This window comes from Letharia lupina (assembly GCF_014066315.1).
Source record: "Letharia lupina isolate WasteWater1 chromosome Unknown contig_15, whole genome shotgun sequence".
NCBI lineage: Eukaryota > Fungi > Ascomycota > Lecanoromycetes > Lecanorales > Parmeliaceae > Letharia > Letharia lupina.
In genome coordinates this window covers 162636-176688 of record NW_023502984.1, presented here as the reverse complement: position 1 = coordinate 176688, position 14053 = coordinate 162636, and the positions used below count along the sequence as shown (strand labels likewise).

At 50.8% G+C, this 14053-nt stretch overlaps 6 protein-coding genes across 6 annotated transcripts; 2 read left to right on the top strand and 4 right to left on the bottom strand.

Moving 5' to 3' along the window:
• Nucleotides 1-460: 460 nt before the first annotated feature.
• HO133_002496 (uncharacterized protein) lies at nucleotides 461-4395 on the bottom strand (the record flags this gene model as incomplete). Its single annotated transcript, XM_037293422.1, has 7 exons — nucleotides 461-607; nucleotides 655-2918; nucleotides 2984-3229; nucleotides 3308-3527; nucleotides 3584-3955; nucleotides 4103-4220; nucleotides 4301-4395. The coding sequence occupies 7 exons, from the start codon at nucleotides 4393-4395 to the stop codon at nucleotides 461-463; spliced, it is 3462 nt and encodes a 1153-aa protein (XP_037150251.1).
• Nucleotides 4396-5214: 819 nt separating this feature from the next.
• On the top strand, nucleotides 5215-8576 carry HO133_002495 (uncharacterized protein; the record flags this gene model as incomplete). The annotated part of the gene is made up of 2 exons (XM_037293421.1): nucleotides 5215-6302; nucleotides 6359-8576. The coding sequence occupies 2 exons, from the start codon at nucleotides 5215-5217 to the stop codon at nucleotides 8574-8576; spliced, it is 3306 nt and encodes a 1101-aa protein (XP_037150250.1).
• A 126-nt stretch (nucleotides 8577-8702) lies between these two features.
• On the bottom strand, nucleotides 8703-9830 carry HO133_002494 (uncharacterized protein; the record flags this gene model as incomplete). The annotated part of the gene is made up of 1 exon (XM_037293420.1): nucleotides 8703-9830. The coding sequence occupies one exon, from the start codon at nucleotides 9828-9830 to the stop codon at nucleotides 8703-8705; it is 1128 nt and encodes a 375-aa protein (XP_037150249.1).
• A 32-nt stretch (nucleotides 9831-9862) lies between these two features.
• On the bottom strand, nucleotides 9863-10111 carry HO133_002493 (uncharacterized protein; the record flags this gene model as incomplete). The annotated part of the gene is made up of 1 exon (XM_037293419.1): nucleotides 9863-10111. The coding sequence occupies one exon, from the start codon at nucleotides 10109-10111 to the stop codon at nucleotides 9863-9865; it is 249 nt and encodes an 82-aa protein (XP_037150248.1).
• A 155-nt stretch (nucleotides 10112-10266) lies between these two features.
• On the top strand, nucleotides 10267-11097 carry HO133_002492 (uncharacterized protein; the record flags this gene model as incomplete). The annotated part of the gene is made up of 3 exons (XM_037293418.1): nucleotides 10267-10333; nucleotides 10387-10458; nucleotides 10547-11097. 3 exons carry the CDS (start codon nucleotides 10267-10269, stop codon nucleotides 11095-11097), a joined length of 690 nt encoding a protein of 229 aa, XP_037150247.1.
• A 431-nt stretch (nucleotides 11098-11528) lies between these two features.
• Nucleotides 11529-13399, bottom strand: HO133_002491 (uncharacterized protein; the record flags this gene model as incomplete). Its single annotated transcript, XM_037293417.1, has 5 exons — nucleotides 11529-11733; nucleotides 11790-11850; nucleotides 11902-13027; nucleotides 13079-13177; nucleotides 13241-13399. The coding sequence occupies 5 exons, from the start codon at nucleotides 13397-13399 to the stop codon at nucleotides 11529-11531; spliced, it is 1650 nt and encodes a 549-aa protein (XP_037150246.1).
• Nucleotides 13400-14053: the final 654 nt, after the last annotated feature.

Here is a 14053-nt window from a genome sequence, read left to right as displayed (position 1 = left end):
GGAGACGTGAGACTCACCGTGGCCGTCTGTTTGGTCTACTAGACATCTCAAGGGTCGAGGAAAGCTTGGGGTAGATGATACGGGATGGAATGGATAAGCTTAAGGGGGGGCTCATAAGTGAAAAAGCCGTGGTTTGCGGGAACTGTTGCGCCAACGTGGGACATCTTTCCCGGCGTGATTGGATTTCAGTACCTAATCGTATCTCACATGTGCTCTGGGGGCGAGGTAAGTGCATGGCGCGATGAGACGCTCCTCAGCCAGCCTCGGCCATTCACCGACAAGCTGGAATTTGCAGATGACTTGCATTTTGGCTCGCGTGGTTGATGAGCGCACTGTGTAACAGTCGAACTCATTCTACTACAGATACTGACCTTTGTGTTGCTCAGAAACTGAATTGGCAGAAGTTCATAAAGGATGCGCAAAACATGAGCAGCTTGAGAAACACGGTGGTGAGGATAGACTAAAGTACGTGATGAGACTGATCTGGTTCTCTTGTCAAAAGCTCATCGTATAGACGTAGAACCAGACGCTCTAATTCGACTTTCGAAGATCGAGGTGGCACGGTGGGTATGACATATCTTTCGAATGCTTCAAGAAGTCGATCCGACTGCTGATCGGACAGCGCCCATTGTTTTAGTGGGGGTAGGTCCTCACCATCTTCAAATCGATGGATATTTCCGTGCATTTGGAGTGATAAAAAGCACCATTGAGCATACAGACTGAAACAATATCTGCAGAGTCGGGCGAGTCGCCCAAGTAGTACCGAATCAGTGTTGGAACAGACACACTGATGCGGAAATGAGCGTTGCAGTAACGCCCTAGCTTGATTTTTGAACTCGAAGAACCAATCGGAAGTACGTGAAGGTGACGCTCTTCGATTTCAAACTTTAGGTAATTCCACCTCTGCATGGAAAGCATGCCATTCGTGTCAGCCCCATGCTCGATGAAACAGTTGAAGGCTGTTCTCCAGGGCCTTTCCATAGCATGTGCAAGCTCATGGTCAATCCATCTTCGGTCGTCCTTCGCAAAGACCATCCGTGCCAGAAAATGACCCCAGACAGTGCTTTCACATACCGGCACGTTTGGGTTTGCACCGTGTCTCAAAAGCGCACAAACGAGGTCAAGGAATCTCGAAGTCTGCGAAGGGCCGATGTCGTCGAACGGAGAAGAAATTATTGTACATCGTAACAAGTAAGTTGCTGTAGATGATTGAAAGCCGGCTGGGAGTAACGTTATTTGCTGCTGCATGTACAACTTCAAACCATTGGACACTGCAAAGCCAAGGTAGTCGATTGGCCGATCTGACATTGCAAAGCCAAAGTGGTCGACTGGCCGATCTGACGCTGGCCTCGACGAGCCGTCTTCTTTAGCTTGATTGCTGGTATAGCGAAATTGATAGCTTAGGCTACGCTCCAAGTAACTATACCGTACTCCATAACTCCCACGCGAAGCCCACTTATTTATGCGTGTACACCAGTGCGACCCTGGTACAGGGACTCCTCTTTTCTGATCTAGGATTGTCACGGCGAGCTCTATATAGGCACAGATTGCCGTCTGAGCCACACCAGTTTTGTATTCGGCATCAGAGGCGGCTGTCATGATGTCTTCAATGGTTAAAGCTTCAATCAAATCTGTGTCCTGAGCAAACCCAAGCATTCGTACTTTAGCCACTAGCACTTTGGCCCATACTACATAAATGTTTCGATTTGGTGACGTGTTTGCACCTAGAAACTTTCTTCCTTGCTCGGATTCGTTTAGAAAATCTGCGACGGTGCGATGCAGGAATGAGACCACAAACTGGACTTCTGGGATCGTGTCTTCTGGATTGGTGTCTTCTGAATCGGTGTCTTCTGAATCGGTGTCTTCTAAATCGGTGTCTTCTGGATCGGTGTCTTCTGGATCGGTGTCTTCTGGATTGGCGCCTTCTGGATCGGTGTCTTCTGAATTGGTGTTTTCTGGGAAACTTTGCGCGGTGCTTCTGCCGAATGTTCGTTGGTGGACTTCAAGAAGGCCAGCGCAGGTCGTTGCGATCCTTCTTCTCGTCCACTGGCAATGATCCATCACATTTTGCGAAGGAAAATCCGCTGAAGACTCAAGATCACGGTCCAGGCATTTATAGACTGCAAGGGTGAAGTCGAGAAGATCGCTCGACCGGTGCGAACACTCGTCCGACTGCTGATGAAGTGCAATTTGCAGGAACCAAGCCGCTTCTTCCCGATGGACTTTGTCGATTTTACTGAGCATCTGTGCGTAGAGATCTTCAAGTCTTGTTGGTAAGAAGTCAAGCCTTTCTTTCAGTTGTTCTAGGCTGTCTTCATCGTTGATCCCTCGTATCAGGTCCTTGACAGCCAAGTCGACCCAAAGAAAGACACCGTCAGATTTCCAGACAACATCATTGATCAAACCATAAACGTCGTGCTCGAAGGCATTCTGAGGCTCTTGGGCTGCCATTGACTGAATTCTCGGATGAGCGAAGAACTTATCTAACACAAACTTCTTAATATCGGCTCTCGTCAAGTCTTGCAGTTTAAGCATAGCTCTGGAGCCAAATGCTCGATCGAATGTTGGGTACGGCCGACTAGACAGTACCACTTTGATTTTCTCATCCTGCACCAGCTCCTGAAACATCTCAATCAGTGCGTCGTGATCACCGCTGAACTCATCCAGTCCATCAATAAAGAAGCAAATGCGATATGAGCTCGATATATCACGAGTTAAGTTCTGAAAAATCTTTCGAAGCCGTTTCTCCGTCCAATCTGAGAGGGGTTCGTTTCTTGTCGGCGGTGGAACACTCTCAGGATACTCCTGAAATATCTGATAGAGAAGAGACCGAAGCAATCCCACGGAAGTCTTTTGCATCGGGCTGCCGGGACTCCAGAAGAAGAATTTTGGCGTAGCCACCATTGAAACCTTTGGTCCTGCCCAGGTCTTTAGCGACCTCATGGTCCGTGGATGCTCGCAGATATAGCTCATCAAAGTCGACTTCCCAGACCCAACTTTGCCGGAGATCCTAGTTCGTTTAGCTGATATTTGACGCGCGAAAGGAGGAACACTTGCCAGTATATACCCCGGCCTGTCTCGAGCCACTCCACAAAATTGGCCCAAGGGCGCACTGCATCGCCGGAGTCATCGAAAATCCACTGGAACGTCTCCTTGTGGGCATCGGCAATCTCTTCTTGACGAGACTGTATTGCGGGGAAGTGGAGGCTATGGAGAAACTTTTGGATATCTATATGAATACACGCTGTGTCAAATACTGACCACCATGAAGCCATTTCACAGACAAGCTTAGCTACCGACTACGTACATTCTTGTGCGTGTAAACCGTCGCAAGATTTATCGGTAGCAGTCTTCTTCTGCTTGGCGATAGCACGATCTGCCAGCGTTCCAATAGCACGTTTGATAGGCTCAAACTTGTTATCGTCATCCTCGAACTTACAGACCTCTGAATGATTTGAGTCGACAGTCAGAAGCCTTTCCCGAGTGCCTGGCAATCCCAAAGTCGCAGACCTCTCGTCGACAACGAGCTGTACTAATTGTCAGCTCAGTGTGCTAATGATAGTTCGGCAGACTGTAAAATCACCAAAGCCGTTGCCTTGCCAAGAAATCTGGTAAGCTTCGTTGGCTTGTCCTCGCAGACCGAGACTATCTGGTAGTCTTCCAGCTGATGCTTAAAGAATGCCGTCTGGCTTTCCTGAAAGAGAGAATTCGACTTCAGTGACTCTATGAGGTCGTTGTTCGCATCACCCGTCAGCGACAACACGATATTCTTTGCGATCGCGCCGAGACCAGCTCCATGGCCGCCTTGATGGGGTACAGCGAAGAAGACAAGGCCATAGGTTGCTTTTCTGAGATTAATGTATGTGTCATCAATCTTAGCAGTGACGAGTGCCTGTTTGACCACTAGGCCTCCGAGACTGTGTGCGACGAAGATGATGGGTACACTGTAGTTTTTCTGTGGCTATCTCATTAGCATGTCTTCTGTCGAACCACATATGTGGGCGCACACATCAGCAAGTCTGGACTCTCTAGCTCCGGAGAGCCGATCAAGCAGGTTATTGGCGTGTTTTTGAATCCCGTTCTTACTGGTGTCCCAGGCTACCTGTGAGTTGTAGGAGAAGACAAGGATGCGAGCTGATGGGACACGCTTCGGGAGCTGTTTGGTAGGCCAGAAATTCCCGTTCTCGTGGGTCCAGGTAGCATTGGCAAAATCGGCATTGCTGTGGGGGTTCAGCCCGTGTACGAATACGATGCTTGTTGAGTTAGCATGATGAAAAATCAGTCCCGTATGCGCAAGTACTCAATAAGATGCTGGGCCAGCTCTCCCTGCACGTCAGGCACATACAAAGTGCGAAGGTATTCTTCTTGGCGCTTGCCATGCTTCGATGTCGACATTGTGACGCCAAAATTTCACGCATTCAGAGATAATACTAGAGGAAGAGATGAAAGAGCAGAGACGGAGCGACGAGGCTGACGATGCGGGGCCATTTGAAAGGCTGCAATAGCTGCCTTTTCCGGATTAGCGTCAGCGCTCCGTGTGACATTCAGTGATAGCCTGATAGGTGAAATTGAATGAAGGTATTCCGCTTTGAACTCAGGATATGTCAGGCCTGACCTGACACCTAAGCACCTATTATAGGGTTCAATAGGGCGAATCGTGCATGAAGCGCGATACCCTCGCATTTTTGAGCCTACGGCCTAGTGGTTAACAGTGCTGACAGGATACCATCAGATCACGGGCTCGTTTGCCATATACCGTACAATACTCCAAAATTGGTATACTGTATCTTAACATCTTACAAATTTATTCTAAACACAGTTCACAGATGGAACGAAGATACGTAAGAATTGTAGATAATAAGATAGAACAAATCAATGAAAAGAGAAAACAAAGAGCCAACAGGAAGGCGAAAGCAAATCTGATCGTGCCACAAACTTAAGTACATTGCTAAATCGACTTTATAGAAGAAAAGTACGTGACACAAAGAGAGAAAGTAAGGTACCTTCAGGTACGCATTAGGCGCATTCAGCCCTACGAGGCGTTAGCGCGCTTGTGACTATCATATTCTGCCAAGAAAGGTAATAACGACAACAAATACATCTAATACATCTCTGCTAGTGTCCTGGCTATGGCCCGGGATAAGTTGGGAACCCTGAACCATGTCAAGGCAGACATAGCTAAGACGGTAAACCTTGTTGCCATCTGATTAACAAATGGCCGCAGGAACAGGCCCGAAGATCCATTTGAAGACACCAACAATCAAGTCAGAGATCAGAGATGTCGAGGCCGCTGAGGGACGTAAGCCGGCCCACCATGGCGAGAAAAATGCATCATCCGGACCACACTTGCTCTTGAGGAAACGGAACCCCAACAGTCTACACCTTACAGAAGAACCAAGCCCCCAACGCCGCTTGGCTGGTGCACACGATGTCATCCTTGGATCCTTTGCTCACACCTCTACAGCCCCTCGAGGCGCTTTAGACTCCAGGGCGCTGAAAACATCTCCAGTACCATCTCCTGGGGCAAGTACCAGTCATCTGCAGCTCGAGCATCTCCTCCAAGCTGTAGATGCAGATCTCGACGGGTACGGTCTTGAGGAATCGCGGGACGGATTCTTCGACGCTGCCTTTAATCGGCCGTTAAAACGCAATCATGAGGATCTGATGATGAAAGCAGCCGAGACTTTGCCAGATGCATTCCGGAAGAAGAATCATCCACTCTCGTTACGGCGATTCCTGCCTCAGCAATTTCGCGAAGCAAAGGCTTTTTTCCAGAGGATTAGTACGTCTAGGGCAGGTATCCGCCTTTTGAAGACATTTCTTGGGTTTATAATTACTTATATCATCTGTCTAATACCAGCTTCAAGGGACTGGCTTGGCGAATATAATTACATTATGGTTATTTCTGCAATCATCAATCACCCAGGAAGAGCGGTCGGTAGCCAGCTTGACGGTACTATTCTCACTATCCTCGGTACCGTCGCTGGCTTGGGCTGGGGGTCTCTAGCTCTTTACGTCTCCACATCTACGGCTACAGCCCAGTCCGGATACGGCGGTATATTGGCTACTTTCCTTATTATCTTCGCTGTACTCATCGGCTGGCTACGATGCGTCTTCATCAGGCTCTATCAAGCCGTACTCTGTGCTGGAATTGCCATCGTTTACACATGTCTAGCAGACACGTCCCAGAGTGTGGGCTGGAAAAAGGTCTTCGATTATGGCATACCGTGGGTACTAGGCCAGGCTGTTTGCCTTATCATCGCAGTCCTCGTTTTCCCAGATGCTGGTTCAAGGTCGCTTGCGTAAGGCACTATTCCTTTATACTTGGTCAGCATTACGGTATCTCACCCTTCTTTAGACTTGCTCTTCATGATTCATTGAACACAATACAAGCGGGACTTGTGTTACCATCCCCGGAGATGCCGTTTCTGAAACGCAAGCTTGCCTGGCAGTTCGTCAATATCTCTCAGGCTGTTCGAGACTTTACTCTCGAATTTACGTTTTCACGTTTCCTTCCCAACGATGTTGCACTGATACGCAACCTGATCCAAGGTGTCATACGATCTATCTTGGCAATCACCCCTGACCCAACTCTCTTTGCCGATTCCGATTCGCCCACTGAGCCAGCCTTCGAGCAGAGTACCGGTGGTGTGCAGCAGGGTCCCATACTCCACCATGATCGAGCCAAGCGGACAATTTGCCACACCCTCAAGGAGCCCACGAGAGTATTGATTGACGCCATGGTAGCCAATATCACGCGCGCAGACCAAACAATTTTATCTATTGGTGGGCAAAAAGCCGCAAAAGACGAACCATACATCCTTTCGCAAGCCCTGGACAATCTGCGAACCGCCAAGGAAGCGTTCGACTCAGCCGACGCTCTACTGGTCGCGCACCCCCATTTGCCGTCTGAATACGCCAAAAGTCCTGATGTGATACAGCTTTTCCTGTTCGTCCACCCTGTACGCCAGACAGCAGACAAAGTGGAGGCGCTTGTGGCCAAGGTCTTAGAAATGGACCAGGCAAAAAGAAAATGGAGAATTCGCGCACCGTCTTACCCATTCCATAAGGCAATCATGCGGACTAATTACCAGGTAAGACACGACCGTGGAGGGCTGACAGCGGGCTTCTACTTTCGTAGCAAGAAACAACTGGATAGAACAATGGCGGAACTTCAGAGCAGTGCCTACATTCCGGCGGCAAGACATGCAGCAGGAGGGCAGGGCTTGAAGGATGCGCCAGAACAGCCACCAGTGATCGGAGAGTACCAAAAAGAACAAGAGTATGACCATGGCAAGAGTTCGGGCAAAGCACCTTTTCGATATCGAGCGTGGGAGATGTTACACCGGTTACAAGGCTTCGAATCACGGTTTGCTTTCAAAGTCACCCTGGTCACTACGCTTCTCTCTGTCCCTGCTTGGCTTCCACAGAGTCGAGGATGGTGGAATGATAATGAAAGCTGGTGGACTGTAGTCACGGTTTGGGCCATGATGCATCCACGCGTTGGCGGGACCTTCCAGGACCTTGCTGTGCGGACCTTTTGCGCTGCCATCGGTGCGATCTGGGGTGGGCTCGCCTACGCAGCAGATAACGGAAATCCGTACGTGATGGCCGTATTTGCCGCCGTCTACATGATACCAATGCTTTACCGTTCCACGCAAAGCTCGCATCCTCGTTCAGGAGTAGTTGGATGCCTAAGCTTCACCGTGGTCTCATTGAGCGCATATACGGAAGGTGGCTACCCATCTGTCGTCACCATTGCCTGGACCAGAGGCCTTGCTTTTGTCGTGGGGTTGGTAGCCGCCTTGACCGTCAACTGGATCCTCTGGCCTTTCATCGCCCGCCACGAGCTCAGAAAATCTTTATCCAGCACGATGCTCCATTCAGCCATCCTTTACCGTGGTGTCGTAGCCAAATACATCTACTACACGAAAGGTGAAGAACCGGGTCCAAAAGACATAGTGAGATCGGAAATGCTCGAAGCTCGGTTAAGAGAAGGCTTTGTGCGAATGCGGCAGCTCATGGAGTTGACAAGGCACGAAATGCGCCTCAGAGCTCCCTTCAACCCGCTCCCCTACAGCGCCCTCATCGCAGCCTGCGAGTCTTTCTTCGAGCACCTTGTCCAAGTGCGCCAGTCGAGTCTTTATTTCCAACCCAACATGGCCGCTTCCGACCCTGCAGCCATCGCTTCACTGACTGTTCCCCGCCGTGACGCTGTCGCCGTCATCCTCATGAATCTTTACGTCCTCGCCTGCGCTCTCAGGGCAGATAAGCCCGTGCCGCGGTATCTGCCCAGCGCAGCGATTGCGAGGAGGAGATTGTTGGACTGTATGGCTGTCATGGAGGCGGAGCAAGTCCGGCGGTCGGAGGTGGATGGAAAGGGGAAGGGAGTTGAGGACGGGGGAAGGGAGAGGATGGGGCATGAAGAAGGCAAAGGCAGGAGGTGGGCGGATGTGTATCAGTATGCCTTTTCGGGCGCTTTGACGGATATCGTGGAGAATTTGCAGGAAATGCAGAGGTATACGAAGGAGGTTTGTGGGGAGGTCGGGTGGGAGAGTGACGAGTTGGTGGGATGATACCCTTGATCTGGTTTGTTTGCGATTGATATTATCTATGGTCGAAATGTCGCCGTCCATTATCGTGATCGTGTTATACATGTCGTTGTTCTTGACGTTGGTCTCCAGAGCCGAAATGGAGCAATCTCAGCCTTCATCCATCTCCTCATCTTCTTGCTCCTTCTCACTTTCCTCTCCAAAACCGTTCCACTCCTCCTCGCCCTCGTCTACTTCATCCTCTCCCCTTTCCCCAATAATGGCATCGAGTTCCTCAACCAACTCCATCGCATGGTCCTTCAATCTTTCATCCTCATATTCAACTAGTTCATAAAGCTTTAAACTTTGCCGTAACCATTCTCGACTCGAGACCATAGTTTGGGTAAGAAGATCTTCTTCGTCCTCGTCACATCCATTCGCATCCTCCATAGCATCCCCCTCGGCTGCGCCATTCCTTTCATCATGCTTCTTCCTCTGCTTCATTCCGAGCAGATATAAACACCAACCCCCCAAATACCACGCCTCCACACTCCCATCATCCTCCTGCACCAACCTCTCCACAACCCCCAACGCTTCCTCTTCCATCTCCACCTCCATCAACAATCTCGCCAAAGAAATCCGCGTGGGGAAATCCGGCACCGCAGCATCTTCGGGCTCCAAATCCCGCCATATCCCCATACTATCCCCCAACGCCTTCCTAGCCTCCGGTATCCGCGTCTGCGATATCCGTACCGAAGCCAGCGTCTGCAACGGCTCCGCACAGCGCGGCGCCACGAGCAGCGCCTCCGAAATCAAACTCTCGCATTTCGCCTCCGCCGAGGGCTCCCAGGACAGATCCGTCATGTACACTTCCACCATCCCACACAACGCCCCCGCCAGCTTCTTCCGCTTCTCTTCCCCGCCCTCGCCCTCTCCCTCCCCCAGCGCTCCAATCTCCCGCCGCAACACCGCCGCGCCCCGCTCGAACCACTCCACGCTATCCTGCCCGCCTTCCTCGCTCAGCTGCGCCAGCCAGAGGAACTTCTCCGCGCCCCCGCCGAGCGTCTCGGGAACCCGCCCTTCCGGGTCCAACGAAACGGCTTGCAGAAAGTATTCACGCGCGGCCGTCGCGTCGCCGAGCTCGAGGTATATCTCCGCGACCAGACCGAGCGCGGGCAGCGTCGTCGTAGCGGCATCATCCCGCCCCGCAGCTCGCCGCAGCGCTCGCAACGCAACCGGTAGTGCGTCCTCCGCCCTTCCTCTCCCCTCTCTCAACAACGATTCCGCTTCCGCGAGCATGTCCGTTGCCGCTGCTGTCGGAGAAGCCGGGTCTAATCCCGGTCCCGATCCGGGTCCCAGTTTCGGTCGAACGCGCCCGGGTTCGCCCGCTCGATCTGCTCCATCACGGCGCGCTCGTACGCTTCTTCGCGCCGCTGCTGCGCCTGCGCCCATTTCCGCTCGTTCGCTTCTCGGACGGCGGGCGGGTCGGGGAAGATGCTGACGGCGACGTTGATGATGAGGAAGCCGGCGGGGAGAAAGACGTAGGGTTTCGAGAGGAGGCGGAGCCAGCGGGGGGGCATGGTGGGGGTTGGTTTGTCGGTGGAATCTTTGGGAAGGTGGAGTGGAATTTTGGGGCGCTAAAGCGGGAGTGTTCAGCCCTATGGGTTTATGTGATTTCCGCGGGCATGGCGGGTTGGTGGGAGGGAGCGGGTTAGGATTTTGACGAGATGGAAAGATGGGTCGTGAGGAGCAGGTTGAGGAACGAGAAGTCCTTGATTCTATCTTTCCGGATGAGATTGCTGGTGGGTCTGCTTTCTTGGTCTGATGGAAGAGTGCTCACACCTTTTTACATCAGATATCTCAGAGACATCCTACCGCGTCTCGATAGCATTAGATATACCCGGTCAAGATGAAGATGCAGAAGTTCGTACGTGCCCCCCTCCATTTCCCTCCACATCCCGTCTTTCCCCACATACATATTCGGGCAAGAGACTGACTGACACATTCCACACCAGCAAACCTCGTCCTCACAGTCGCCTATCCCGAATCCTACCCCGACGTTGCCCCCAACCTCGACATCACCTTCCCCCAAAATGTTCCCCGATTGCCTCAGCTATCTCTACCAGAGGACAAACCACACTTGCTATCGTCCATCGACGAGACGATAACCGAGTCTATGGGTCAGGCGATGGTGTTTACGCTCATCAGCGCGCTGAAGGAGAGTGCGGAGCTGCTGATTGGCGAGAGGTTGAATGAAGTGCAGGCGGAGAAGGATAAAGAGGCGGCCAAGGCCGAAGAGGCGGAGAATGCCAAGTTTCACGGGGAGGCTGTGACGAGGGAGAGTTTTCTGGCCTGGAGGGCGGGATTCCGGGGTGAGGTGGAGAGGGAGGAGGAGGAGAGGAGGAAGGTGGAGGAGGAGGGGAAGTCGAGGAAGGTGAAGATTGAGGAGGGGAAGATGAGTGGGAGGGAGTTGTGGGAGAGGGGGCTGGTGGGGAAGGTGGACGAGGAGGAGGAGGGGGAGGAGGATGCTTTGAAGGGGGTGGAAGGGTTGAAGGTTGGGGATTGAGAGGGAACGATACGGAAATCTTGTGGATGGGGTTTTTGCTTCGAGAGAAGAGGTTGGAGCTAGGCGGTGAAGCCAAGTGTGAAGGAATGCGACCATAGAGGGACTCAGGACATTGTGCCAGACAAAGGATGAGTGTTCATCATCTCGAAGGCCATCAAACAATTCATGAATAGCTGTACTCTATTCCTTGCACAACGAGAGTAGCTCTGACCTCATATTGGCGCGTGAGAAATTCAGTCAGATTCGTAATGCATGTTCGGGAGATCAATAAAACTCTTCTCTACATCCTACTCCTCTTTTTCGCCTCCTATTGACTTCAATGAATTGTTGAACTTGACACTATTTCAGCTGTCGCATGTTGGAGTCCCTGCACACGCCACCAACTCCGAGGGTGCCCAGTGCCGCACTCCGATACGGAAGCAAAGTCAGTATCACCAGTATGAAGGCACAGTAAATTGATTCCATCCGTGAGTGTTTGACGGTTTCTTCGCCTCTATCCCATCATGCGACTTCCAGAAGGCTGTAGGCCCAGCCGGGCCATGCTCATCGAAGTCTTTGTCGAACCAGAAGCCCAAGACACCACGAGCTGACCGGACGCCTCCAATCTGAATGCCCTCGCTTCGCCATCTCTCCTCGCTGCACAATAGCAATTAGCCTCTGGATCACTTCCTTGGGGAGCGGGAAGCACTTACCCTTGAAAGACAGAAAAGGTTGTCCACCTGACCTCGCCTTGAGGCGTCAATCTCACGGTACCTGGTCGTGATTAGCCTAATCATCTCGGTAGGTGATGAGGTTATGTCTTACCTTTGATCTTGGAGTTCGCGTTGGGATCCCATGATGGCCGGATTGATGAGGACTTGCCCTGAAAATGGACAACCGGAAGTTGCTGGCCATCATCTTCACCAGGTGCTTGGATCTTAGTCACGTGAATCTTCATGGTGATCAAGCGAGTAGCCTCCTCGGTATCGATAGGCTCGCGTAGATGGTCACGTTCGGGCTGGTCATCACCAAAGTTGAAGTCATACAGTGCGGTATAATCCAGGAAACATACAACACGCATCCAGGTCCCCGTGACACTGTAAGGGTCTTGCGCTTCAAGTGGCAAAGGAGGCTCCATTGGCACAGACTGCGGAGGCGAGATGAAGCTATGAGGTGTTGCCCCAACCCATGGATTCTCTTGCAGCTCCAGCATACCCTCATACTGGCGATGGACCTCCGTTGAGCGCCTCAGGTTGTAGTCTAATATGATCATGATCGCTTCAAGCTTCTCCCAGTCCACAGTTCCTAAGCCATCATCAAGAAACGGACCCCAGAAAGTGCCGTTCTCTGTGTGCTGCCTAAGGTCGTAAACCCGGGAGCGAGCGTAAGGATGTATTTCCGCAGTGTCGTTGCGCAGAGAGTAACGCGGTGGGGAACTCTCGCAAGTCTTGCGGACAGTCCCAATTGAGACACCATATAAGCAATGGAGCTTTGCGCTGAGCTGCCTATCATATGATTGTGGTCTTTGTAGTGCGCTCGTTGGGCTGGCGGCATGCGCTTCTGCGGGCACTGGTACTGGGATAGAGCCTGTATCTCCAGTTCTGGAGACGTAAGCCAACAGGTCGCCCAACTCTGGCTGTTCCGGTATCGGGTCTGCAACTGTCTCCGAATCAAGAGAATTTAAGGTGGAATGGTTACGCAGAGATCGAGGGAACTTCTGTTCTGTGAGCATGGCTGCCAAGTCTCTCCGTTGCCTAGTTGTAGATAGATCACCCCATAACTCTGCTCTAGCCCATTCAAAGAGTGATGAGCTGCAGAGGAAGGTATTAACGTTTTGTCGTTGCTCGAAAAGGTTCGTAAGGAATGGAAGATTGAGGGAGGTACGTGGGTCCATGGGGGCGTTCGTCAAGAGATCTTGGATGGATACAGCTACTGTCTGCAATTGGGATAACTACTACAGCGTCAGTATCTTTCACGTTTGAGATGAGAGCGGGAACGCTACCTTAAGAGCATCGTCACTCGACTCGAGGATCTTCTGGACATTGACCAGCTTTCGCAGTTCGGGGCCCCAGACAGTGTTGTCCTTTTGGGATAATGAATCCTACACAAGGCACACCACTCAGTGTGAACACGGCGGATAGATTGGATCATGCCAATGCCATACAAAGGTCTTGAGGTACATCTCCTTGTGGAGCAGGTGATTGTTCTTGATGAAGTCATTGAGAGCTCGGCAGCAGCATAACGCTGCGAGGTCTTGCGGGTCTGTATTGGCTATGATACTATGCAAGACCTCGTGAGGTAGATGAAGGAGATTGTTGGCCATTGTCATTATCTGTTGTCGGTAAGGGGAAGATACATTGGAGTCAAAGTGAAAGGATGGAGTGAGGTTCAAGGGAGCTCTGTCTGGTAAGCCGAACGGCGATAGCTTAACTCCGATTTTGCTTAAAGCCGCGGACGGCTCCGGTGTCGCTGGCATGAGGCATCCTCTCTTAGCAGGAGGGCAGTGAATTCTATTACTTCACTTTTTTAGATTCTAAAAACTTTTTTTTTTTTTTTTTTTTTTTTTTTTTTTTTTTTTTTTTTGTGTGATTTTTTTTTTTTTTTTGGTATTTTTTTTTTTTTTTTTTTGGGTTTTTTTTTTTTTTTTAAAAATTTTTTTTTTTTTATTTTTTTTTTTTTTTTTAAAAAAAATTTTTTTTTTTTTTTTACTTTTTTTCTTTCTGTATGTCTCTATGCTGTATCTCTTCATCGCCATACGCAGCTCTTCTTCATGGGAGATATCGGTCCGTCAATGTATCTCTGTACAGCTATTCGATCGACTCCTGTAGAATATCCTCATCCTACACAAGCAGATTGCCTCCAATTCTCATAACTTTCTTGGATTGGCATCGAATATGCTTCTCCTTACCATTGATAAGCATTTGGATACTTACAGGTCATGTTATCGGAATCTCAAATAGCGCATGTTTCTTCTCTC